The sequence below is a fragment of the Sinocyclocheilus anshuiensis genome, unplaced genomic scaffold, assembly GCF_001515605.1.
Source record: "Sinocyclocheilus anshuiensis isolate Anshui unplaced genomic scaffold, SAMN03320099.WGS_v1.1 scaffold1248, whole genome shotgun sequence".
NCBI lineage: Eukaryota > Metazoa > Chordata > Actinopteri > Cypriniformes > Cyprinidae > Sinocyclocheilus > Sinocyclocheilus anshuiensis.
The window spans coordinates 123,506-149,359 of NW_015547691.1; the positions used below are offsets into that span (position 1 = coordinate 123,506).

The 25,854-nt window shown below is 38.3% G+C and overlaps 2 protein-coding genes across 2 annotated transcripts in view; both read right to left on the bottom strand.

The window, feature by feature from the left end:
• Positions 1 to 1,581: 1,581 nt before the first annotated feature.
• Positions 1,582 to 3,527, bottom strand: LOC107703606 (leucine-rich repeat and fibronectin type-III domain-containing protein 2-like). The gene is made up of 2 exons (XM_016506299.1): positions 3,496 to 3,527; positions 1,582 to 3,366 (listed from the first exon to the last, which is right to left on the bottom strand). Exons 1-2 carry the CDS (start codon positions 3,525 to 3,527, stop codon positions 2,397 to 2,399), a joined length of 1,002 nt encoding a protein of 333 aa, XP_016361785.1. The 3' UTR covers positions 1,582 to 2,396.
• Positions 3,528 to 4,225: 698 nt separating this feature from the next.
• Positions 4,226 to 25,854, bottom strand: part of LOC107703608 (leucine-rich repeat and fibronectin type-III domain-containing protein 2-like) — a 45,127-nt gene continuing 23,498 nt past the window's right edge. The window contains exons 2-3 of the mRNA XM_016506302.1: positions 12,522 to 13,917; positions 4,226 to 6,475 (exon numbers count right to left, since the gene is read on the bottom strand). Of these exons, the coding sequence (XP_016361788.1) occupies positions 5,506 to 6,475; positions 12,522 to 13,897 (2,346 nt within the window). The 5' untranslated portion in view covers positions 13,898 to 13,917 and the 3' untranslated portion in view covers positions 4,226 to 5,505. The remainder of the gene's footprint in view (positions 6,476 to 12,521; positions 13,918 to 25,854) is intronic.

Sequence of the window (25,854 nt, forward strand, 5' to 3'; positions counted from 1 at the left end):
GCTCTTAAAGCGAGACACTGCAGGTAAATAGGGTAAAAAAAATAACCGCCTTACTTACCCAGCTGATTGATTACACTTATAATTGCAAAAAAAAAATCGTATTACAAGTTTTCTAAAATGTTAGGTTTAAATATGCAAACGAGTCATTATTTAATGAAATATGCGTTAATTTGCATACATTTCTAGTACAAAATCCTAAACACCGGATTATGTCAGTTTCAAAATTCTTGTTTACTTTTTTTGAGATATTAGAGTCAAAAGTTTTTACAGAGGGAATTTAGGGTATCTCATTTTTGTCATTCCATAATTCAGAAAATGCTTAGAACGGACAGAAAACACTATATTTTCACAATTTTGGGGGAATAAAATGTTGCATATAATCGAGCAAATTATATATGAACAAATCCCTCTGTAAAAACCTTCAGGATATAGACAGGAATAAAAATGTAAAGTTTGGTGTGTGTAAATGCTACTGAAGTGGAGATTTATAGCTCAGTGTAGGAGACAAAAACTCATTTTGAGAAAACAGCCTTTAAAAATATGCATTGTAATTGAAATCTATTGACACAAATAGATAAAGTGCTATAAAAGAAACACTTAAAAGTGCCTTTTGGATGTTTTCTTTCCACTAGTCTGAAAAAAAAACACTTTTTTCAAAAAGCCCAAAATCTCAAATTTGACAGGTGCCTTAAAAAAACTGTGTTTTTGCCTGCAGTGTCTCCCCTTAAACGTTTAAACTGGCAAGACTTAAATGAGTTTAGTTTAAACAGAAATCAACGTGTGCTGTTCAGGTCACACCTGTGCGCACGCACTATCAGCACCCGGATGATGACGGAATAAATGCTCATATTCCAGAATGCGGCATTCACATTGAACAAGAGTGAATGGTTTGTCCACGTTTTTTTTTTTTTTCATCGCTATTGTTGTAATGTATTGGGAAGCCAGAATGAGCATCCATCAACAGAAACATACATTAGCCGAACCCTGTTTGTTTTACATGTTATTTATAGCAAACCATACTACAGATGCGTTGTCAGATTTAAGTTGAACCACGGTCCTAGCGCGTGCCGAACCGTGTGTGGAGAACCGTACAGTTCGATTTTTTTCCGTGAACCGTTCCACCCCTATTAGAACTATTAGAAAGAGGGGGCAATTACCATCATGGAAAACCAGGAAATCATAATCAAACATTATTTTGAAAGCTTTGAAAGCAGGTATAATCATACCCTTGGAATATGCTTGCAAAATGTAATTAAATCAATTATTCACATAGTCATATAGCATGGTACTTTAAAGAATGGTGTGGCATTACAGAGGTACCATGTCTAAATCATGTTGGTATATACCATTTTTAAACTTTTTTTTTTTTACTTTTTAAAAAGGGTAGACAAAGGGGACATCGAACAGAGTCTCTTCTTGGTTGGGTATGCAACGTATTGGTTGGGTATGTAATATGTAGTAAATATCGCTTTGTATAAATAATATGTACCTCGGACAGACTGACTTTTACTGTGCTGTATCAGTACTAAAGGAAATTTGCAGTGATCTGATCAAACGACAATCAGCTTTCAAACTCTGAAACTAAAAACAAATGTGACAGATGCACTGATAAACTGAAAAAGAGGCACATAATGTCAAGAAACATCATAGACAATTAGCAGATTAAGTTTGCAGATTTGATTATGACAACGAAATCTTCCTGTACTTTAGATTTGTATTTCTCCTCAGTGTAAAATATGTATGACAGGCTGTACTGTATTCTTCAGTTGTTCAGGAAAAATGCAGGGCGACAACACTAGAATTAACTTAAAAAAGTAAAAACGACAACAAAAGAAAAGAAAAATAACCTACAAAAATTCATTACATTTGCATTTCTTTTTTTTTTTTTCATTTCACCTGCTAAATTATGTAGTCCTGTCTCATGGGAACGTTTGGTCCAATGTGATGCACATCCACTTAGCTGAAGAAAATCCTCTTGGCAAACTGCAGTGCACAGTCGGATAAATTCTCTCTTTTATTCCCCCTGCTTTTCTGAGATACCCCCATATCCCTTGTTCTTGGGTATTTATTCATATCTGCTTTAATATTTGAAGGCAACTGGAGATATCCTTCGTCCAACTCTTAATAAACAGGACCAGCCCTGGCCTCGGCTCCTTGCCTAGCTCGGACACAAAACTTTGAACTTCTTTGTGATCAAATGATAAGAAGGACAATATTGACATGGAAAAATCATGCATTACACAGTCATGGTCACTGCTGAGGTGTCTTTTTATTACAACCATTTGAGTCCTTCTTGAGGTCATATGATGCAGCAAGTTCATATCCTTTTCACCAGACGAGTTCGGAGAATGGGTTGTTTTTTGTTCTTTTTTGGCGGAGCTAATCCGATATCCCTGTCAGACTGTACTTTCCATAACCCACTCAGAGCTATCAAACGGTGCCTTATCCCCTTCCCCCTCACTCTCGTCGCACTGCAGGAGCATACCGTTGACCGAGAGACTCCTCTTAGTCCAAATGTTGCTGATGCGTCGTGGGTAACTAAGGCACTGTGAAGCACCAAAGTCGCCCATGTCGAACGAGTGGCTGCGCTTGGGCTTGTTCTCTGATGGCAGCATTACAAGCTTCCCAAGCTTGGAATCTCCCTGGCCTAGCAGAGGTTCCTTGTCAGTGGGCGGTCTCATGCCCATCGCCATGGTCCCTGAAGAAAATGGTCCTACCGGATCTCTTGCGGGAACCCTCAGGTCCAGAGAAGCAAATGCCCCAAGCAGGTTATCCAGGTTTGGTCGTGCCTTAGTTGACGATTGCTTCCACCTGTTGGGCAAGGTGTTAGAATCCACATGTCGATTGTAAGACTCGACTTTCTCACTTCCAAGGGAGTCAGCCGAGGAGGATGAAGAGGACGAGATGCTACTCTGCAAGGAGCCACACTTAAACTCCACCACTTCATCTCGCATCACCACTACAGTCTTTGGAGCCTGCGGTGTAGGAGCGCCACCGTTGTTTAGTCGCTGTGTAGCCTGTGGTCTCCCATTGGTCTGGGAGTAGGTATTGCTCACCGTCACCAACTTTGCAACCTGCAAGCCACTGTTTACTTTATAGCGTACCATAAGGATGACGATAAAGACCAACAAAGTGGCTACGATCACTCCACCAATCACCAAGATCATGGTTCCTCCTAAAAACTGACTGTGCAGTGACTGGCAGCGGGGATACTCGTCACGTGTCTCAAACTGCACACAACCCACTATGTTCGTCGCAGTGAGTGTGGTAGCGGTGTCTTCCCAGATGGCCAACACGCATAGGTCATACTGCATCCCTGGCATCAGGTTGTTGACCAAGAAGGATTTGCTGATCACCGGAATCATCCTGTGAACAAGAAGACACAGACATTAACACTGACTCTCAAAGTTCAACAGAAGACAAATCATTAAGTAGATGCAGTAGATTGAAACCAGCAGTATATCATACTGAAGGTGGTTATTAAAATGCACATACTGATTGTTCATTGCTTTATTGTGGATACACATGATGCTCTGTGCTTTGGCAGAAAACAATCATTAATCCTTTTATTATGGTGAAAACTTAATTACTTGGAAAGCACTGATCATATCAACCTTGGAAGTTCATTTAGATGAAATTATTTTGAAATGAGGTCTATTGTGCAGTCAATGGAGCCAGAGATAAAAAGCAGTTGTTTTTGACTGACAGGAAGCAATGTGGGGATTACGTAAATATCACTATTTGAAAATGTACTTGACGCACATGCAACATTCCTGTCAACACTGAATCATTAAAACAGGCAAAGCATTTTTTTGAATGGTAATTAAGTAAATATTGTTTTGGAAAGGGGGAAACGATAAATGAATACAATTTTTCTTTTAGGTTTCTGAATTGGTTAAGACGATAGATCTGGCTTAATAAAAAAATATATTTCCTTAAGTTCATTTTATGTAGTACTCCAGCACTCGACCTCCTAAAAAGTACCTTGAGTACAGAGGGCATGTAATCACAAATTATATTTTTTTCTAACTGCATTAACTCATCATTATCTGGTACATTCTTTGCAGATACCTTGCTGTGGATGTAGACTGAGAATACTAATTAGAGTGCAATCATTTACCTAACTACCCTGCTCTGAGAAGGTTAAGTAGTTGAAAAGGAGTGATAGAAGTGTCTGAGGCTATTTTCAGAATCTCCGTACAGTTCGATTTTTTTCCGTGAACCGTTCCACCCCTATTAGAAAATGATCATTGAGGGGGCAATTACCATCATGGAAAACCAGGAAATCATAATCAAACATTATTTTGAAAGCATATTCCAAGGGTATAATCATACCCTTGGAATATGCTTGCAAAATGTAATTAAATCAATTATTCACATAGTCATATAGCATGGTACTTTAAAGAATGGTGTGGCATTACAGAGGTACCATGTCTAAATCATGTTGGTATATACCATTTTTAAACTTTTTTTTTTTTACTTTTTAAAAAGGGTAGACAAAGGGGACATCGAACAGAGTCTCTTCTTGGTTGGGTATGCAACGTATTGGTTGGGTATGTAATATGTAGTAAATATCGCTTTGTATAAATAATATGTACCTCGGACAGACTGACTTTTACTGTGCTGTATCAGTACTAAAGGAAATTTGCAGTGATCTGATCAGACGACAATCAGCTTTCAAACTCTGAAACTAAAAACAAATGTGACAGATGCACTGATAAACTGAAAAAGAGGCACATAATGTCAAGAAACATCATAGACAATTAGCAGATTAAGTTTGCAGATTTGATTATGACAACGAAATCTTCCTGTACTTTAGATTTGTATTTCTCCTCAGTGTAAAATATGTATGACAGGCTGTACTGTATTCTTCAGTTGTTCAGGAAAAATGCAGGGCGACAACACTAGAATTAACTTAAAAAAGTAAAAACGACAACAAAAGAAAAGAAAAATAACCTACAAAAATTCATTACATTTGCATTTCTTTTTTTTTTTTTCATTTCACCTGCTAAATTATGTAGTCCTGTCTCATGGGAACGTTTGGTCCAATGTGATGCACATCCACTTAGCTGAAGAAAATCCTCTTGGCAAACTGCAGTGCACAGTCGGATAAATTCTCTCTTTTATTCCCCCTGCTTTTCTGAGATACCCCCATATCCCTTGTTCTTGGGTATTTATTCATATCTGCTTTAATATTTGAAGGCAACTGGAGATATCCTTCGTCCAACTCTTAATAAACAGGACCAGCCCTGGCCTCGGCTCCTTGCCTAGCTCGGACACAAAACTTTGAACTTCTTTGTGATCAAATGATAAGAAGGACAATATTGACATGGAAAAATCATGCATTACACAGTCATGGTCACTGCTGAGGTGTCTTTTTATTACAACCATTTGAGTCCTTCTTGAGGTCATATGATGCAGCAAGTTCATATCCTTTTCACCAGACGAGTTCGGAGAATGGGTTGTTTTTTGTTCTTTTTTGGCGGAGCTAATCCGATATCCCTGTCAGACTGTACTTTCCATAACCCACTCAGAGCTATCAAACGGTGCCTTATCCCCTTCCCCCTCACTCTCGTCGCACTGCAGGAGCATACCGTTGACCGAGAGACTCCTCTTAGTCCAAATGTTGCTGATGCGTCGTGGGTAACTAAGGCACTGTGAAGCACCAAAGTCGCCCATGTCGAACGAGTGGCTGCGCTTGGGCTTGTTCTCTGATGGCAGCATTACAAGCTTCCCAAGCTTGGAATCTCCCTGGCCTAGCAGAGGTTCCTTGTCAGTGGGCGGTCTCATGCCCATCGCCATGGTCCCTGAAGAAAATGGTCCTACCGGATCTCTTGCGGGAACCCTCAGGTCCAGAGAAGCAAATGCCCCAAGCAGGTTATCCAGGTTTGGTCGTGCCTTAGTTGACGATTGCTTCCACCTGTTGGGCAAGGTGTTAGAATCCACATGTCGATTGTAAGACTCGACTTTCTCACTTCCAAGGGAGTCAGCCGAGGAGGATGAAGAGGACGAGATGCTACTCTGCAAGGAGCCACACTTAAACTCCACCACTTCATCTCGCATCACCACTACAGTCTTTGGAGCCTGCGGTGTAGGAGCGCCACCGTTGTTTAGTCGCTGTGTAGCCTGTGGTCTCCCATTGGTCTGGGAGTAGGTATTGCTCACCGTCACCAACTTTGCAACCTGCAAGCCACTGTTTACTTTATAGCGTACCATAAGGATGACGATAAAGACCAACAAAGTGGCTACGATCACTCCACCAATCACCAAGATCATGGTTCCTCCTAAAAACTGACTGTGCAGTGACTGGCAGCGGGGATACTCGTCACGTGTCTCAAACTGCACACAACCCACTATGTTCGTCGCAGTGAGTGTGGTAGCGGTGTCTTCCCAGATGGCCAACACGCATAGGTCATACTGCATCCCTGGCATCAGGTTGTTGACCAAGAAGGATTTGCTGATCACCGGAATCATCCTGTGAACAAGAAGACACAGACATTAACACTGACTCTCAAAGTTCAACAGAAGACAAATCATTAAGTAGATGCAGTAGATTGAAACCAGCAGTATATCATACTGAAGGTGGTTATTAAAATGCACATACTGATTGCTCATTGCTTTATTGTGGATGCACATGATGCTCTGTGCGTTGGCAGAAAACAATCATTAATCCTTTTATTATGGTGAAAACTTAATTACTTGGAAAGCACTGATCATATCAACCTTGGAAGTTCATTTAGATGAAATTATTTTGAAATGAGGTCTATTGTGCAGTCAATGGAGCCAGAGATAAAAAGCAGTTGTTTTTGACTGACAGGAAGCAATGTGGGGATTACGTAAATATCACTATTTGAAAATGTACTTGACGCACATGCAACATTCCTGTCAACACTGAATCATTAAAACTGGCAAAGCATTTTTTTGAATGGTAATTAAGTAAATATTGTTTTGGAAAGGGGGAAACGATAAATGAATACAATTTTTCTTTTAGGTTTCTGAATTGGTTAAGACGATAGATCTGGCTTAATAAAAAAATATATTTCCTTAAGTTCATTTTATGTAGTACTCCAGCACTCGACCTCCTAAAAAGTACCTTGAGTACAGAGGGCATGTAATCACAAATTATATTTTTTTCTAACTGCATTAACTCATCATTATCTGGTACATTCTTTGCAGATACCTTGCTGTGGATGTAGACTGAGAATACTAATTAGAGTGCAATCATTTACCTAACTACCCTGCTCTGAGAAGGTTAAGTAGTTGAAAAGGAGTGATAGAAGTGTCTGAGGCTATTTTCAGAATCTGGGCAAATAGAATAAAAAATGTACAATTATATATTTCACATTTTATTTTTTTTAAACCACAAGCAATAATAAGAGTAAAAATAAGATTAATATGTGTATATTTGTCACTGGGGTTCAATGCAAAATAAAACATAAAAATAGGAACCCAAAAATGAAAATTCTGTCATCATTTACCTACTTACTAACCCCTATGACTTTCTGCATTGCAACACGAAAGTAAATGACTGTTTTCCATTTTCTTTTTCATGCAGATTAGTGAACAAATCATTCTTTTGTGTCGGATCTTTTCAATTAATTAGCTTTCAGTGATCTAGTTTTCAGTTTATGTGATCCAGTTACAGCACATTTTCAGTTCTTGACAACATCTGCTTTGATGTATTTCACAACTTACACAAAGATATTGTAAGGATTCAGAAGACTTGGAATATAGTGCATAAGTCATATGGACAACTTTATGCTTTTGCATTCCCAGTCATTGCAAGTGCATGGACAAGAAAGACAAGCATAGTATTAAGACGTTCAGTTTTGTGTTAAAGGAAATGAAAAAGTAAAAGGGCAAGTAAATAAGACAACATTTTAATTTTTGGGGTGAACGAAAAAAAAAAGTTCTAGTGAGTTGATATGGTTCTTTATCTTATGCCTTTCCTAAAACTAGCACATCATGGGATCCCGTGTTTTGTGTTAGAGACATCCTTTACCACACTAAAACCACATCTAGCAGTGCAGCCTGACACATTGTCTACGGTAAGCCTCTATGCCAGCTAGTCCATTACTCATTCATAATTGCTTTCCCATCACAGGAGAAGACGCTACATTCAGTGGTGACAGCTTTACGAGAGAGCCCAACCTTTTTCCACTCGAGCATTGTGATTTATTTTTTTTTCTTTGTTGTTGCCAGCATCCAGGCTAACACTGCTCTTCCAAGACAGGAGGAAGAAAATAGATCTATGGATAATACCACATGCAGTTCACTAGCACGAAGTCATTAAAGGGGTCATGAACTGCAAAATCAAAAGTCCCTTGATTTTTTTATATATAAGAGGCGATTGTGCTATAAAAAACATTCTGGATGTTTCAGAACTCAAAACTTTCTTGTTAGTCTAACAACAACTTATATTGAACTCAATCTGCCAAAACAACAGGTTGTGGAATGTGCCACTTTATGACATACTGTAATCGTGTGGCTAAACATCTGTTTAGCCTCGCCCACTGAATAACGAACATAGTACAGTAGGTAAATGACAAGAGCGGTAAATGCAGGTCTACACAGAAACCAAATGATAAACTGTATTTTATTAACTTTATTTATATTTATAAGAAGATCCAGACCATGTCAGTAGGAAATTGGTCCTTTGTTCACTAAATTTTACTGCAAATTTGTTTACAAACAAGGCACAATTCGAAGCAGGATTTTCAGAAAGATTGAAACTAAAAGACGATGCTGTGACTACTATATTGGATCAAACCACACAAGTGTGAGTAACTGATCACTGTGATCACTATCTATGAAAGATGCAGGCTGTCAAACACACACCACCACTAGCCAATCATACCAGTGGGCGTTTACTTCCAAGTCTACAATCCGCCATACCTATTCAAACAAAGTGTTCCGAAGAGTGGGGTTAAAACAGGACAGAGAATACCCTATTGCTTCTAAATTATTTTATTTTTTTATTTTTTTTTCATGTAAAAAAACGTCCCAGGTTATGTATGTAACCATGGTTCCCCGGAGGAACGAGACGCTGCGTCGGAAAACGCTAGGGGAACCCCTTCAGCGATACCAAGCTCTGAATCATATGTGTAATCAGTCGAACGATGGGCGAGACGTCAGCGGCGGGTGACGTCATGACCAGGAAGCTTTAAAAGCACGTGAGGTGCAGCCGGCGTTAGCTTCTAGGAGTGAAGCAAGCTCTAGTAGGGATGCCGGAAGTATGACCTTGCGACGCAGCGTCTCATTCCTGGTACCCGGCTGGGGCTGCTCCCGCCCAGCAGCCCCCAGAGCTATGGAACGGCGAGGGAGAAACTGCTGGAATGCCGCCGCCTGTTTATGAGCCTCCTGGTATCTGTCGATGACAGAATTGACAGCATCGCCGAACAGACCAGAAGGCGCAAGCAGGGCATCCATAAGGCAGACCCTGTCCTTCTCTTTCATATCGGACAGGGTCAACCATAAATGCCTCTCCGCCGCCACCAGAGCTGCCATGGACCGCCCAATAGCACGGGCGGTCTCCTTGGTGGCGCGGAGAGCTAAATCAGCAGTTCTCCTCAATTCTAAAATGTCATCTGCCTTGACTTGCTCGCCTTCATCAAGCTCTTTTAGCAGGTCGGCTTGGTGCCGCTCCGCCTCGGCGGAAGCGGGGCCAGCACCGTGAGGAACACTGGTGAAGGCTACCTCCTCAAAGAGAGCCTCCCGGGAGCGAAGCAAACGCAGTGGCAACTGCTCACAATGCGGACAGTCGACCCCCTCGAGAGCCGACGCCGCGTGCTCCGCTCCCAAGCAGACCATGCACAAACTGTGTGTATCCCCGCTCGCTTTTCTTTTTTTATGATGTAGCGTGGGCAGCGAGAAACACACAGTCTATAACGCGATCTGCTTTCGCCCTTGTTTGTCTAAGGCAGTTCATAACCCCTTTAAGTAATAGAGAGGCACCAGAAAATGAACCGTCATACTCATTCTTTGTAGATTATATGTTTTTCACAAGTCAGGGAAACCAGATAGCCTAATGCTTATGCATAACCTTTCATATTTAGGCAGTTTGAAAGGGGAACCCATCACTTTGATTATAAACTGCTGTAGATAATGTAGATATAAAGAAAGAAGTAAGAGAAGTGAGCTGAAATTAAAATCAAAAGAATAAAGCATATTATAAAAGCTCCTGTTGCCTCAGGCTTCTAATGGTGATGATCATGATGGTTGTATCATGCAAAGAAAAAAAAGCCTAGAGGTAATAGGGATTTCTACACATTTTTTATTTCACACAGAGAAAATGTTGCATTCGATTAAAAGATGGAGAAACCAATCTTTCGACAACTAATAGAGGTTTATTTAAATAAAAAAAATGTGTGTGCCTTTTGACTGTAATACAAATTTTATTTATTTATTCATTCATTTATTCATTCATTAATTTATTTATTGTCTAAAAAACAGTCTACATACATATTGCTTATATTTTTAAGCATACAATCATACAAAGGTTTGCTTCTATTGCAAAGATATTTTGATTACACTTTATGTTACAGTATGTGTACTTAACAGTGTAATTACTGGGTAAGTACTGGGTATAAGGTAGCTACATGGGTTAAGTTAGGGGTTGGTTCAGGGTTAGTACAGTAGTTATTACCCAGTGATTGTAAGTGCTATAATAAGTACATAGGTGTAGAACAGGACTGTAAAATAAAGTGCAATATATTTATAGATATATTTTCTAGAAGAAAAAAAAAATACTAGCACATTTGTATTTATTTATTTACTTATTTATTTGTGTGTTTGCCTAAATACTCCACAGGCAAGGAGGAATATGGATTATCAAGTGCTGTTGGTGGGTTTTAGACATACAGTGGTGGACAAAATTATTAGACCACAAGTACTTTCACCAGCTAAAAAATGGTTTCTTTTGCTGTAGTGTGTCAGTAGGAAATATCAGTATACATTTCCAAACATTCATTTTGCCATTAATTGTAATAATCCAGTCAGATTTTTGTTTGCACAATGAGTCTGACAACAGCCAGTGCTCCACACAGAGATTTGATCTCATCATCATCCAGTCTGTCTGGAATGACATGAAGAAACAGAACAAACTGAGACAGACTAAATCCAGAAGAACTGTGGCAACGTCTCCAAGATGCTTCAAGAAACCTACCTGCAAACTACAGTACTGTTAAAAGTTTTAGGCCCTTGTGTAAAAATACTGAAAAATGAGGCTGCTGTCAAAAAAAAATTTCATCATAGATTATAAATTATAAATTGAATTATAAATTTCATAAATAGATTTTCTTTACCAATTAACTTCTACTAACTAAATTAAATCAACATTTGGTGTGACCATCCTTTGCATTTAAAGCAGCTTTTGCCCTAGATGCACTTGTGCATAGTTTTTCATGGTAGCTTTGCAGGTAGGTCTCTTGAAGCATCTTGGAGACGTTGCCACAGTTCTTCTGGATTTAGTCTGTCTCCGTTGGTTCTGTTTCTTCATGTTATTCCAGGCAGACTGGATAATGATGAGATCAGATCTCTGTGTGGAGCACTGGCTGTTGTCAGACTCCTTGTGCAAACAAAAATCTCACTGGATTATGTCAAAAAAAAATTTCATCATAGATTATAAATTATAAATTGAATTATAAATTTCATAAATAGATTTTCTTTACCAATTAACTTCTACTAACTAAATTAAATCAACATTTGGTGTGACCATCCTTTGCATTTAAAGCAGCTTTTGCCCTAGGTGCTCTCACGCATAGTTTTCCAGGTAGCTTTGCAGGTAGGTTTCTTGAAGCAGATTGGAGACGTTGCCACAGTTCTTCTGGATTTAGTCTGTCTCCGTTTGTTCTGTTTCTTCATGTTATTCCAGGCAGACTGGATAATGATGAGATCAGATCTCTGTGTGGAGCACTGGCTGTTGTCAGACTCCTTGTGCAAACAAAAATCTCACTGGATTATTACAATTAATGGCAAAATGAATGTTTGGAAATGTAAACTGATATTTCCTACTCACACACTACAGCAAAACATAGAAATAACTGACTTAAAACCATTTTTTAGCTGGTGAAAATTGTAGTGTTCTAATAATTTTGGCCACCATTGTACATAATTTGTAGGTAACTGATTCAGTAAAGGGTAAGTGTGCCATTATTGTCTTAGCTATTACACTCACAGAACACCATTAACACATTTGAGATAGGCCTACATATGTATGTGAGTGGTCGATTAAAAAAGATACAAAAACAATGTCTAACATAACTCTTAGCATAAGTGAGTCACCTTTTAAATGTCGCTATAGTTACTATCTTCAGTGTTAACCTATTAAACATTATCTGCTTAAATGAACTGAATTCAGTTAACTTACAAGACTGAATTGAGTTATAGAATACATCATTTATCTTTAAATCTAATGATAATTTCCAGAAATATTAAGAGAGAAAATAAAGTGGAGGTGAAAGCACAAGCCTAATTAGTGTGTAGTTGGGTGGTTTAAAGGAAAATAAACATGGAATACTTACCTATAAATCAGGACATCATCCTCTGAACAGTTGTATTGGAGCTGGTACATTTTGACTTTGGGTGCCACTTTGCTTACTGTCCACTTGATCAGAGCAGAGACTGCAGTGACCTCTGACACTGACACTACCTGTTCTGGTTGGGCTTTGGTCTCCCCTTTACTGGTTTTAGTGGAGCTGGTGATGTCAGACAGCCTGGACTTTGGCTGAGATGTGCGGTTAGTTCCATTGCTTAGGTGGGGGAGTTGGATGATGGAGAGCTCAATTGAGGCTGTTGATTCTCCTGCTGCGTTTGCAGCAATGCAAGTAAATGTCCCATAATCCTTAGAGGTGGTGACCATAATGTCTAAAGTACCATTTTCATACACTGTAGCCCTGGATGAGTTACTAATTAGTCGGTCATCTGGAGCAACCCAGTGTATGAGAGGCATAGGGTCTCCCACTGCCTTGCAGCGTAAACTGGCCGTCTGTCCCTCCAGGACCAAAAGCTTATGGGTATGTTGGGTAATTAACGGTGGTTCACACACAAACTCTTCCTCTCGCACATACCAGAAGTAGCGACCTTTCAGACTAGGAGGGGAGGCGCATGTTTCCATATCGTCCTCCCGTTCTAAACGGCGCAACCAAAGAATCTCACAGTTACAGTGAAGAGGATTCCCGCCAAAGCTGAGAGACAAGACCGGGGCAAACGGTGTACTAAGAACGCTGCTGATCTGTGACCGAGCAAAGATGGGATCTGGCGGAAGCTTCTGGAGACGGTTTGATGTAAGATCCAGCCTGGCCAGCTTTTCAAGATCAATAAAAGTGCCTTCAGCGATGTGGCTGATGAGGTTGTGGTCCAGACTCAGCTGGTGTAGGTTGAGCATTTTCCGAATGGCCTCCCAGGGTATGCCTCGCAGGTTGTTGTAGGAGAGGTCTAGGTCCTCTAAGGTGAGCAGCAGGTCATCGAAAGCTTCTTTGGAGATACGAGTCAGTTGGTTGTTGTTTAGGATGAGGTGTTGCAAGTTCACTAAGCCTCGCAGGACATCTGGGCCCAGCTCTGTCAACCGGTTACTGTCCAGGTGCAGCGAACGCAAGGTTTCAAGATCCACAAAGGAGAAGGGCTGGATGAAGCTGATGGTGTTTCGTGACAGTGTGAGGTCCACAAGGCCCGTCATGTTGGTGAAGTCCTGCTGGGTAATTTTGATAATGTAGTTTCCTCCCAGGCGTAACTCAACGGTTCTTCTGTCAATGTCAGAGGGCACGAACAGCAGACCTTTGGATGGGCACAGTGTGCCCAAGGACTCTGATAGGTTCTGACAAACACAATATTTAGGGCAGGCTGTGGTCATCATCACTGCGCTTCCCAGGAGAAGGAGGCTGCAGAGCACTTTGGCCATGGTAAATCACAAGCAGGGACCTGGATAGACAACAAGAAAAAAAACAAAAAAAAACAATGGTCAGTCCTTTCCGGCCATACAAACAACAAATTATTTATCGCCTCTGCAAGGGCTATCTGATAAAAATAGTCCTCCTTTTGAGCAAATTTTAGTCCTCATTATGAACCAGCTTAGACTATTAGAGGCTCTTTTTGCAATCCTCATACTCCTGTCAGAGCATTGAAAAGATACTGAGGTACAAAATATGTTTTATAGTTGCCGGAAGCAAGAGTGTTTGACGTTATGTCCGTATGTAAATTCCGCAGTAGGCTCCATATCTCTGACACAGAGAGAACGGATGACTGCGCTTGCCCTCAAACGACAGCCCATAATTCCTGTAGATATTTGTATCATCAATTCCAAATATACTCAAAACTTAAATCAATTTTAATCAGTGCTCTGCCAGACTGAGTCTAATGGTAGGGCAGGGTTGGTGGAACTGTTTTAGGTGCTTGCAAGAAGGAGAAGGGGTGATTTTCATTTCCAGGCGAGAATTAAAGGATAATAATTCTCTCAGCTGGCAGCACTCGTACAATAAATCATCATTGCCTCATCGATACCGTAAATTCCTATAAACCCCAGTACACAGAGTTCAGGATTCCAAAATTATGAGCAACAGCTTATGAGTTTTCAAGCACATCTTGCTTGCTAGCCTCAAGTTTATTGCATATATCAATATAGCTCCAAGGTGAAAGCATGCAGATCTGAGTGTTTGTAGAAAACTTGGGGGAAGTCATGGCCTAATGGTTAGAGAGTTGGACTCGTAACCCAAAGGTTGCGAGTTCGAGTCTCGTACCGGCAGACATTGGAAACTAGACTGCAACTCATCTTAGAAAATCAGCAAGATTTTTATGAAGCGTAATATTGTGATTACCCTAACCATGTAATCAAAATTGCCTGCAACAAAATAAATAAATTGTTGCATACAGGGGATGGATATTTCATTGCCAATTTGACAGACATGCAATCAGCTTTTGGTAATGCCAGATATTTATGCCAGGGCTGCGTTTTGCTAGAAAGCAAATAGCAGAATTACCATAACATGTCAGGCAATTTTGTTTCTCAGCTATTACAAAAACCCTGAAGACTACTAGCACATTAACAAACAATGACTTCTGGTTTTAAAGTCTGGAGAAATGCAATATTTAAAATTGTACAAACGTTTTGAAATGTGGAAAGAAACTAGTAGGAAATTTCCCAGTAAACTGAAAATGTGATACACCTAATTTTCTAGTCTATAGTCATTTTACGCTGAAACAGACATCTTGCAGAGAATACAAATTGTGATGTTTTCTGGAACATATTTTCTTTACTTCCCCTCTGAGCATATTCCCCAACTATCTATTACTCATTCTCATCATTTCATTCTCAGGAAATCAGATTTTACAATTTTATGAAAGAGCAAAAATCAAAAAAATACATATTGGTCCAGCATAGGTAAACAGTGCAGAAGAACACAAATTCCATCTTAATAAAGACAGGAGGAAGAATGTTTAACCATAGGCATTTGCAACATTTCATTACTGTCATGTTGGTTGGAATTTATGGGCACCCCATATTCGATTCGATTAAATATACCCTATGCGGAATACAACTCAATTTCAATGTTCATTCAGGACTCACACTGCATAGCAGTGCAAAGTTATAAGAAGTGTTCTTGGGACAAGGGGATATTTGTCATTTTTGACAGCTAAAACCTGATTAGGCTGAATACAGTTGAAGCTTGCCCTTTAGCAGGCCTGTATTTCTGAGGTAAGTTTCCTGCATTAACAATTCTCTTATAACTGCTTGTCAAGCCTCATCTTTATTCATTCCCTTTGCAGCCTGCTAATGGCACAGCCATCAAACACATATATAACAGTTGCTGAGGAACACAGCCCTCAAGAACATTGCACATATCTGCATTTCATCCAAATCAGACAGAAAAGGACGGAATGGCGGAGTGGAAAGGAATTTGCTTCACTTTATCAAATGAGCCAAACATCTCGGCTCGTTTGTTGGAGGGAGCGTTTAAATGAGCTAGCCTGGTCGCTGCTAACTTCAAGCAAATCAACAAAAAGAGATCTAAGGATTCAGAAAAATCATATAACTCTCTTTTTTTGTCAGTTCAGCAGACATTAAGGCCAAAGAATCATAACTTTAGTAAATGAAAGCGTGTAAGAGCACATCAAAAAGTCTTTTATCAAGTGAAGGAGAAGGTGCCCATGAGACAGCAGGATGTGACAAACTACAGAGACGACTAAACATCCAAAGGCGAGGTAAAAGCTTAGGCTTCGCAATCATACAGTGCTGAAGCGCAAGATGAAGGTAGAGCTGCCATGAAATGGAGGGCCATTTATTGGAGATCCGGGGGAGAACTCCCCAGTGCAGATGCCTGATTGGACATGGCCTAACCATTATGACAGCTGGAAGTCAGTTTGACAGCGCTGCTCTGAAATCCTCATGACGTCTGACTGCAAGATGGATTCCGCAACTGGCATAATATTTGTGCAATGGTCTAAGAAATGTATTTATTTATTTATTTTTACAGTACACAACCATCTTCTACTTTATCATACCATTTAAATATAATAAAAATGCAATGATGGAGTTTCTTCATTTTCTTCCTCTTCTTATATATGTCAAATGCAGAGTTTTCAGTTTGATAAATTAACAGTTGTTCTCAAGTACATTTCTGTTTTTTTTTTTTTTGTTAAATTGTTAAGCCAAAAAATATGGCTTCTTCATAGGACATTTAAGGTATATGCATATGTATATGTATGTGACAATGCATGTATGAATAAAACTTTACAGCGTTTTTAGCTTAAATCTTTTAAATTGACATGACATGTAGCCAAATATGGTGTCCCATACTCAGAATTAGTGCTCTGCATTTAACCCATCCAAGTGCACACACACACACACAGCAGTGAGTAGTGAACACACACTCCCCCCACCTACAATCCCTGCCGGTACAGTGACTCGAACCCATGACCTTTGGGTTACAATGCAGACTCTCTAACCATTAGGCCACAACTGCCCCACATAATCATGCGAATTACCCAGATGCTCTCCGACAACACTCTAAAATTGTGCAGAATGAAATCCCAAGTGAAGAAACACATACATTTCTTGTGAAATCAACATGTACAAGCACGCCAAGTTTATGACGTAATCATTCTTTTCACACAATGTCTTGGTCTACTTAAAGTTCAGGCTTCTTCTTGTACATCATTGCAGGTTTATGAAAATCATTTCATTATACAATAAATGCCATGCTGCCTTTACGCTCTGCCAATAATGTTTTTAACTCAACACTTCTGTGCTCTTTTAAAAGTCACTACTCTTTTTCGCAAAACACATTTGTTGACAAATGGAACAAGAACAGTATGGCATTGGAGAGAAGGTTATTAGAGAATGGTCTCCTTCAGTAGAGTAAAGAAGAAAACTTTCATTTGAGTCACAGAGGGATTGTGAATTGAGCTGTGTTTGAAACATAACAGTTTATTTAATGGCATCATTCTTCATAAAATTAAGAGAAAATTAGAGTAGTGTAGCAGACATACACATTTTGGTGTCAAAATTTAAGAAAAAAAAAGTAAAGGTGTCTACACTATAACTATGTTGCATTAAGTTTTTGACTTCAATCACACAAATATTAAGGTTTTTGGATGTGTTATGACTAGAAAAGCTCTAGGGTTGACAGAGGGGCTAATGGATTGCTTTTGGTCTACATGTACTAGCTAGCCTCCATTCCACCAGAGATTATTGTCAGAACAATTCAGTGCACTGTTTCCACCAGAGACATGAAAGCTGGAGGAAGCTTGGTGTTACCTGAGGTAATCTATGCTCAGAAGCTCTGGAGATAATGGGTAATTCTTTGTGAAGTATGAGCAAACTACTGTAAGTAGCTTTTGGGGTGAACGTCTTAGTGCAGTGAATACCTTTTCATTCTCCACAGCTCAAAAGTCTTTGGCAGAATTTCACAGTTAGAAATAAGTTTCACATAATTGCATGAATCCATGCGCTCTATGAAGACAGCTTTGAACTAGTTGGATCTGCTTGGAAGCTTTTTTGCAGTACTTCTATGTCTCATTTATTAAAAAGCTACACAAAAACTATAGGCTATTACTTAGAATTGTACAGCAATACTTCACACAAAACTGAAAATTGTATAAGAGAAGATATATTCAAGAACTTACTACACTTATATATAAAGCTCAAAACACATACACATACATCTGCAAACAACTTCAGTTTTCTGAGCCCCTTTACTGACTGCAGAATTATTGTTATTACTGTGGATTTTATTACTTTTATTACTTGTTTTTTATTATTATTATAGATTTTTTTTTAAATACAACACAATATACATTAAGTCTTTCAAAGTTGTTATAGTATTATTGACAGAGATAATTCTGTAAGTTTTATCTTAAGTTAAAATGTTTACTTTCACATCATAGCTAATATAGCAACCAGTCCAAAGTAGTAGCAGTGTCTAAATAATAAATACTAAATAGTGCAGCTTTTAATCTTTTAAACAGTGCAACTTTTATTATTCTAATGAAGATTGCTTGCTCGTGTGAGAGAGAGGTAAAACAGAATAGGTTCTCTCCCCAGCACTTCCATTTGATTCTCTCAGGTCATTTGGGCAATAATTCACACACATCGCCTTATATAAATCCATATCCAGAAACTTGACCCATCATATTTTACTCTCAACCACCATTCACTCCAACAGCAAATCCTCATCCCCTCAGACATCTCATCTTTAGCACACTGGCGTTCTATCTCAGCGTTGCCATGCAAATGGTCTTCTTGCCCCTTGCTTTCATTTATTCCCTGTGCCAGCATCTTTCATAACAAGTGCACAACAGAAAAGGTCAGATTTATTAAAAGCTCTCTCTATATATATATTCACCCTCCCTCTCTTCTTCTATCAGTGTAGTCACATCCACGGCTGCTAATCATTTTCGCATTTACACACAAACATCCTGTGCAGACGACACAGCGCCATTTTAGTGGGAAGTGATGAAAGCCCTCAAAAGGAAAGCAGAGCACAGCCAAAGGGGAGGGTGACAATGGGTTTATTTCATACTGCGGCCAAATTAATTTTCACAGCAGGATGCAGAGGTTAAAAAATCTGATTGCTTCTCTGCTCGACGACAGGCTAATTAACCTTAACAGCTTATGTTGTGTCTACGCTACGCTAACCTACAATTTGGTGTTTATTGTTGCTAAAGTGTGCGGCTCATTCACACACAATAAAAAAAAAACACTCCATTTGAGTGTGCCTTCGCTCTATAATTTGTTTGTTGATAATGAGATAATGTAACATGGTAGACATTCAGAGCTGATAAAGATTGTGTTTTTCTCTTAGCATTACCATTGTGTGAATTAATGTACATTTTACACTACTGACAACAAAATGTCATTGTGTAATAATCATTGAACGTGGCATGCACACAACTGGGATTCACATTCAAATCCCACTCTTCCTCTCTGACTAAATGTAGATCTATTATTTGGTGAATTTTGCCCTTTAGACAAACCTGTTTACCTACAATAATCATTCATCTCAATTATTAAATATGCACATATTAAATCAGATGGCTTGGGGAGCATAAACTGCAGAAGAAAAAAAAATATTTAAAATATTAAACAATTCACCTTTAAATGTGCTATTGTGTTACACCTACATGTACAAACCTCATAAAAGTATGTATATTTTGATAACAGGACAAACAGTAATCCATTTGCTCCCTTTAGTCTTTTATCAAAAAGAGTTGTTCACAGGAGACACATTTATTAAATATGATGTCCTCTAAAAGCAAAACACAATCATAGGGCTATGTGTCTGATATTGTCAAGCCCTGAAAAAGGGAAGAGCTAGCTGTCAAATTTTGTACTCCAGTGAATATTTCCCAGGGTAGGTTTATTTTTGAAAGTCAATTTCTCTATGCACATACCTTAAAGTCATGACTACAAAAAGCTTTTCAACAAGTCCACTATTATTGTGAAGGAAAAAAAGTATGATGATGAACAGAAGCTGACAAGCTGGCATGTCGTTACACTATATGGGGCAAGTTGTCACAATGGAATCTGCCATTAACTGCCAATTGCATGCTTTAAAGCCAAATGTAAGCAGCAAAACAATTACAAGTAAATAAATAAACTATAGATTTGGATATAAAATAAAATAAAAAAATAAAAATAAAATAGTTAATCCATTAAAATGTATGCATATATCAACACTTGCCCATACCTAAAATTCCTGAAAAATACCCTTGCCCTGACAATATAGTTTTCAACCTTTTGCTAAAAATGGCCCTGAGAATATCATTCCAATATCCTAAATTCGGTACTCTTCTTCTTATTATTTCAGTCTCACTTACCACAAACATTTAAATGGTAATGTATCACGGTTTCTAGAAAAATATAAAGCACCAAATCTGTTTTCAGCATTGATTATAATGTTTCTTGAGCACCAAATCAGTATATTAGATTGGAGTAATGGCTGCTGACAATTCAGGTTTGCTATCACAAGACTAAATTATTTTAAACTATTTAAAAACTGAACAACACCATTGCTATAGACAACATACATTTGTGTATTTACATTTAGTTCCTGACTTATAGCACATGCGGCAACTTCCCTGTGAGACATCTAGCCCCGAGTCTCCCCTATTAACATTCATATTTATGACTCTTACAAATTCTCCATGCAGTACACAGCACCATATCCACCACATCACTGAGTTTTCCTCTAGGAACCTCAGAACCCCGGAAGCATAACAGTGTGAAGATCAGAGGGCAATAGACCTCTTAAGCACAGCAGACATATGTGCATGCATCTGTGAATACTTTTGACAGCGTTCTAACTGTGCATATATGGTACAGAATAACAAATGGAAACAAACACAGCATGCCCATTTTTACTGCACCGCACTCTTTCCATTGCCTTTCAAACAGACAGTCAAGCAGAGAGGGCTGTTTGTGGCATTATCAATGGATCCATGCTCTCATGTGTTGACAGCTGAATAATGGATCCCAAATTTCAATTTCAGGAGCTAACAACTGTCTTCATTTTCTCCTGCCCTCTTACCATCCAAGCTGATCTGGAAGTAAGACATCTGCCATGACAGATACGGCTCTTTGGGGAAAAATAATCCGTCTCCTTATTGCATTTTGGACAATGACTCCATTTGGTTGCTAATGTGAAGCATAATAAGGCCACTAAACATGAATGAAGAAGTTCCACTGTGGGAGGTGAACGACAGGTCGCATATAATCACAAAGCCACCCAACTCACTGTAGGTAGTACCACACAGAACAATCAGTGCCCTTTTCTTGTGTCTGGCCATAAAACCAATACTCATATACAAATTTGTCAGCTATGTTTGGAAGGGAATACTAGTGCGTACTGCATAAAACACACATAAATTCTAAAAATGCATGTTTAAAAACGTATGCGCTCAAATGAGACACTTTTTTTTTAGATGAGAAAACATGCACATATGATTAAAAAAAATACAAAATGTACCAAAAAAAAAATTCTTGATGCACATCAAAAAAGGCAAGTGATTTTGCACAATGGGACGCCATAACTGGCCTAACCAGTGGACTGATCTCATTGCATGGTCATTCTGAAATGCTCATTAAAGTGGTTCGGTATACGACTGCGTTCCCAAGCAAGATAACATGACTGCGTTTATTGCATTTTGTCTGGGCACGCTGAGGCGCAAGTAATTTATTATATATGAAGAAAAGACCAACTGTGGCTTCTCCTACTGCAGCAAATTACCTTTATCTTAGTGATATTTGGCACCAGTTTATCAGGAAGTTACAATTTTGTTTTCTTCATCTTGCTAGATGGAAATGGTGCTTTATTTTCAAATGTTTTATGTGATATTCCAATGTTGCACATAAGTTAAATTTGCTGCTTTAGATGGATACCTAGTATGTGGAGGGTTAGATTTATGTGTGTAATTTAAAGTGTAATTTATTCCTGCAATGGCAAAGATGGATTTCAGCACCCATTACTGCAGTCTTCAGTGCCACATGATCGTTTAGAAATCATTGTAGTATGCTGATTTGGTGCTCAAAAAACATTACGCATTAATACTTTTGAAAACAGTTGTGCTTTTTAATATTTTTGTGGAAACAAAAAATCTTAGTAGACAACATTTTGAACGTTAGTGTACCTGTTAAAAATAAATAATCCAAAGATAGTTTATTGAACTTAGCTGGTTTAAGTTTGACCAAGCTGGTGTTCCACTGGCAGGAAGCTAGTCTCCCAATCTTACCAGGATAAAATGTATAATTTAAAACTAGTCAACAGACCAACCTGGAAGACCAACCATCTCAGACCATATTTCCAGCAGGGATTAGACACATGCCTATAAGGGTTAAGTTTTAAATTCTCATTTTAATCTATCGCTTCAACACTATAAGGCCATTACAGATCTTTATATATATATATATATATATATATATATATATACAGTTAAGACGTAGGTTATTCACTTTTACCTATCACTCTATATTTGGTTCAGACGAGACCTATGTCACCAGCTAATATGTAACTTAAAAAAGAACAACACATATCTACCATCTGCTCAGCCTGTCTTGGCCATGTCTGCAGTGTCAAAGGCTAATGCTATCATCATGTACAAAGAAAGATTAACACCAGCATGAACTGATAGCTTGGTAAGCTATCTATTTTAAACCCGCAGAGCTATCTATTTTACCCTGATGTAGCTAACCTGTATCAAATATCGAAATATCGGAGACTTCTTCGCATCATAAATATGGAACCGTCTGCAAGAGTTTAACGAGGGACCACTTCTACAGAGAGAAGAGAAATGGACAGGTTCATCTGAGGGAATGATAAGTGTTCACTCCGTCAAGTGGAAGCTACTGCCGTAAGCTATTTTTGAAACAACCCTTTATTTCAGGACAAAACTGGAAGCAAAGTCAGTCATCAGAATATGAAGGGTTGGCAGAACACAGCAGCACAGATACATTTTGGGAATTATGTGATAGCTTGGATGCTTAAATAGTAAAACAAAAAAAAAGTTATGAATTTTCATTACATGGAACATGCAGTTTCAACTGTTGTTTGGGGGAAGTACAGTACTTAAGAGAATCAATGAAACGGCAGTTTGCAAACAAGGCAACTACCTCCATTTTCACCGATTACATCGGTGGGATCAGGCACAATTTTGATATTTGTATGAAATAGCTGGTTGTAACAAAACACTACAATTTGGATTTCCAAAGAAAGAATACAAAAAAAAAAAGGTGTACAACCCAGGTTCTTGGAAAACGTCCTATAAAATACATTTGCTGAAAGAACCATGTCATTTTACCTGGCTTCATGAAAAAGCTTGGACAACTAGGCCTGAAAGACATCTTTCTCAAATGTGTAAATGTCTAATCTGTCTACAAAGCTTCTCCATTTCAAATTTCTCATAAAAAAAAAGATCTTTCTCTATTGGGTAAATTTTTTGGGGTTATTTTTAATATTTTTACCCAGGTGCTGTTTTATTATTATTATTATTATTATTATTATTATTATTATTATTATTATTATTATTATTTTTAACATTATTATTATTATTATTATTATTATTATTATTATTATTATTATTATTATTATTATTATTATTATTATTATTATTATTATTATTATTATTATTATTATTATTATTATTATTATTATTATTATTATTATTATTTTTAACCCAAATGCTGGGCTCAGCTTGTTGGGTCATTTTATTGGGTAAACCTTTCATGCAGTGTGTAACAGCTCTAAGTGAATGAAAACATCCTGCAAAGTTTTAAATCTGAAAGTGCACCGTGTATAAAGCTATTGTCTCTCAAAAGAACAAGTCGACTCTGAATCATTGAAACGAGTCGTTTCTAAAACGAATCCCAAGCCATTTCATGTTAACGTCAACATGAAACATTAGCATATTGCCCGTCCTCCTGTTGGTCTTTTCGCATTGGTCTGAATGAAAATGCAAATTCATTCTTTGCCACTAGGTGCGGCTTTTGGAGCGATAAAAATAGTGGTTTCCCCGGTAACGCTGTACACAAAACAGCATTGCGCTCACAAACGCTGCTTTATCAGGCATTACAGGCATGATGAAATGAAAATGAGACCAATTGAACCAATCACTGCAACTAAGTTGCTGGGTCATTTATAATCCTGGGTTATTTTTTTTTCTACCCAACTGCTGGGTTGAGCCTGTCTCCGACAAAACAACCCAGCTGCTGAGTTACAATCAGAGCGTGGACTTTTTGCATTCTCTACAGGAGAGAGCAGTTCCCAGCCCCGCCGATTTGGTGCACTTCTTCAGTGGAATAACGGTTTGTATACATTTTATTTCATTTATAAAGTCTTTATTGTGCTGTAAATTGTATTATTTTACGCAACGCAACATAAGGACGAGATATCAGTCAGCTAGCGGTCGTTTCACCAGATGGAAATGCCTTTTGCCTTGCATAACATAAATGGATTTATTTCGTTATAATAATGTTTAATTTCATTTAACATTAAAATATGTTCTCAGATCTCAGTACTGTTAGTTTATAGGCAGGTTTTGGAGTCAGTCACAGCATCTTTCAGCTATGAGTGAAACGCGAGGCCGCGGTCTGAAGTTCGCAGTTCCTCCCGCGAACAGCAGCCCATCACTGGCTCGGATTTCGGCGACACACCGGCACCAGAATTAGCACTATTTTGGTAAAAAGTGATTACAGAGAACAGTTGAATACTCTTATTAAATTAAAATGCTACTTTTAAATGTTCTTTTTTTTAATTTCTAAAATGCTTGTTAAACAAATTTAAATGTAATATTGTAAACTATGCTGTATTCACCCAAATAAATTCAATTTGTCTTGTAATTTCTCCATTGATTGTTCTTACTCAATAATAAATGTTCATCGTTGATTATTGCTGTTGCCTCTAGTAATTGTGTGTGTGATTTTTAATTTACAGCCCATTTTAAGCCAGCAATATAATCATTTTTAAACAATAGTTTACAACAACCCAGCATGTTGCGTAAAAAACATTTAACCCAACCAGCTGGGTCAAAATAACCCAGCATGTGTTCTGTCCAATATTTACCCAGCGCTGGATTGCCAAATAACCCAGAAATAATTGTTTTTAAGCCAGCATTTTTTATAGTGATGGATTACAAGGGCATCATGGACAAGTCGGTGTCCAAGGAGATGAGGAAAAGGCAATGTTAGGTGAGTCTAAACATTTTTAATTGGTGTTTTGAATCAGGTCGATCAAATAAAAAAACATATTTCTGCTGCTTGCTCAGTTATAGTGAGTTAAAATAACACAATTATTGAATATTTTGTTTCATTTTCATTTGCACTTGGTTTAAATCCACATACATGTGTAAAATGAAAGTTGCCTTTATCTTTTTGTGTTGGGACTACAATGATTTGTTGCATTAAACTGGTCAGTCAATTTCTAGTTCCCAGTATGCTTTGCATAGAGCTGCTACTCTTCAGAACAGTGACAACCACAAAAAACTTCAACATAACTCCAGAAACTCTTTTAAATGTAAAACATTACTAAACATTAAGCACTAACGTCTTCCATTTACTTAAAGGGGTCATATGATGCTTTCTTAAAGATCATTATTTTGTGTATTTGGTGTAACAGAATATATTGACATGCTTTAATGTTCAAAAAACACATTATTTTTCAAATACTGTACATTATTGTAGGTCCTCTATGCCCCGCCTCTCTCAAACGCTTCGTTTTCTACAAAGTCCCTCCTTCCGACTATCGCAATCTGCTCTGATTGGCCAGCTGACCCAGTGCATTGTGATTGGCCGGACATGGCTGCTTCAACACTAACTGTGGTTACTGAAACCACGCCTTCTTTCTTTGCGTGCACATTTGGGCGGCATTATGC

Bases quoted from the DNA above. Each gene is read 5' to 3' on its own strand.
- LOC107703606 (XM_016506299.1), bottom strand. From the start codon at position 3,527: ATGTGTATCCACAATAAAGCAATGAACAATCA. The intron at 3,367-3,495 runs GTATGTGCATTT...TCTTGTTCACAG, and splicing joins AATAAAGCAATGAACAATCA to GATGATTCCGGTGATCAGCA.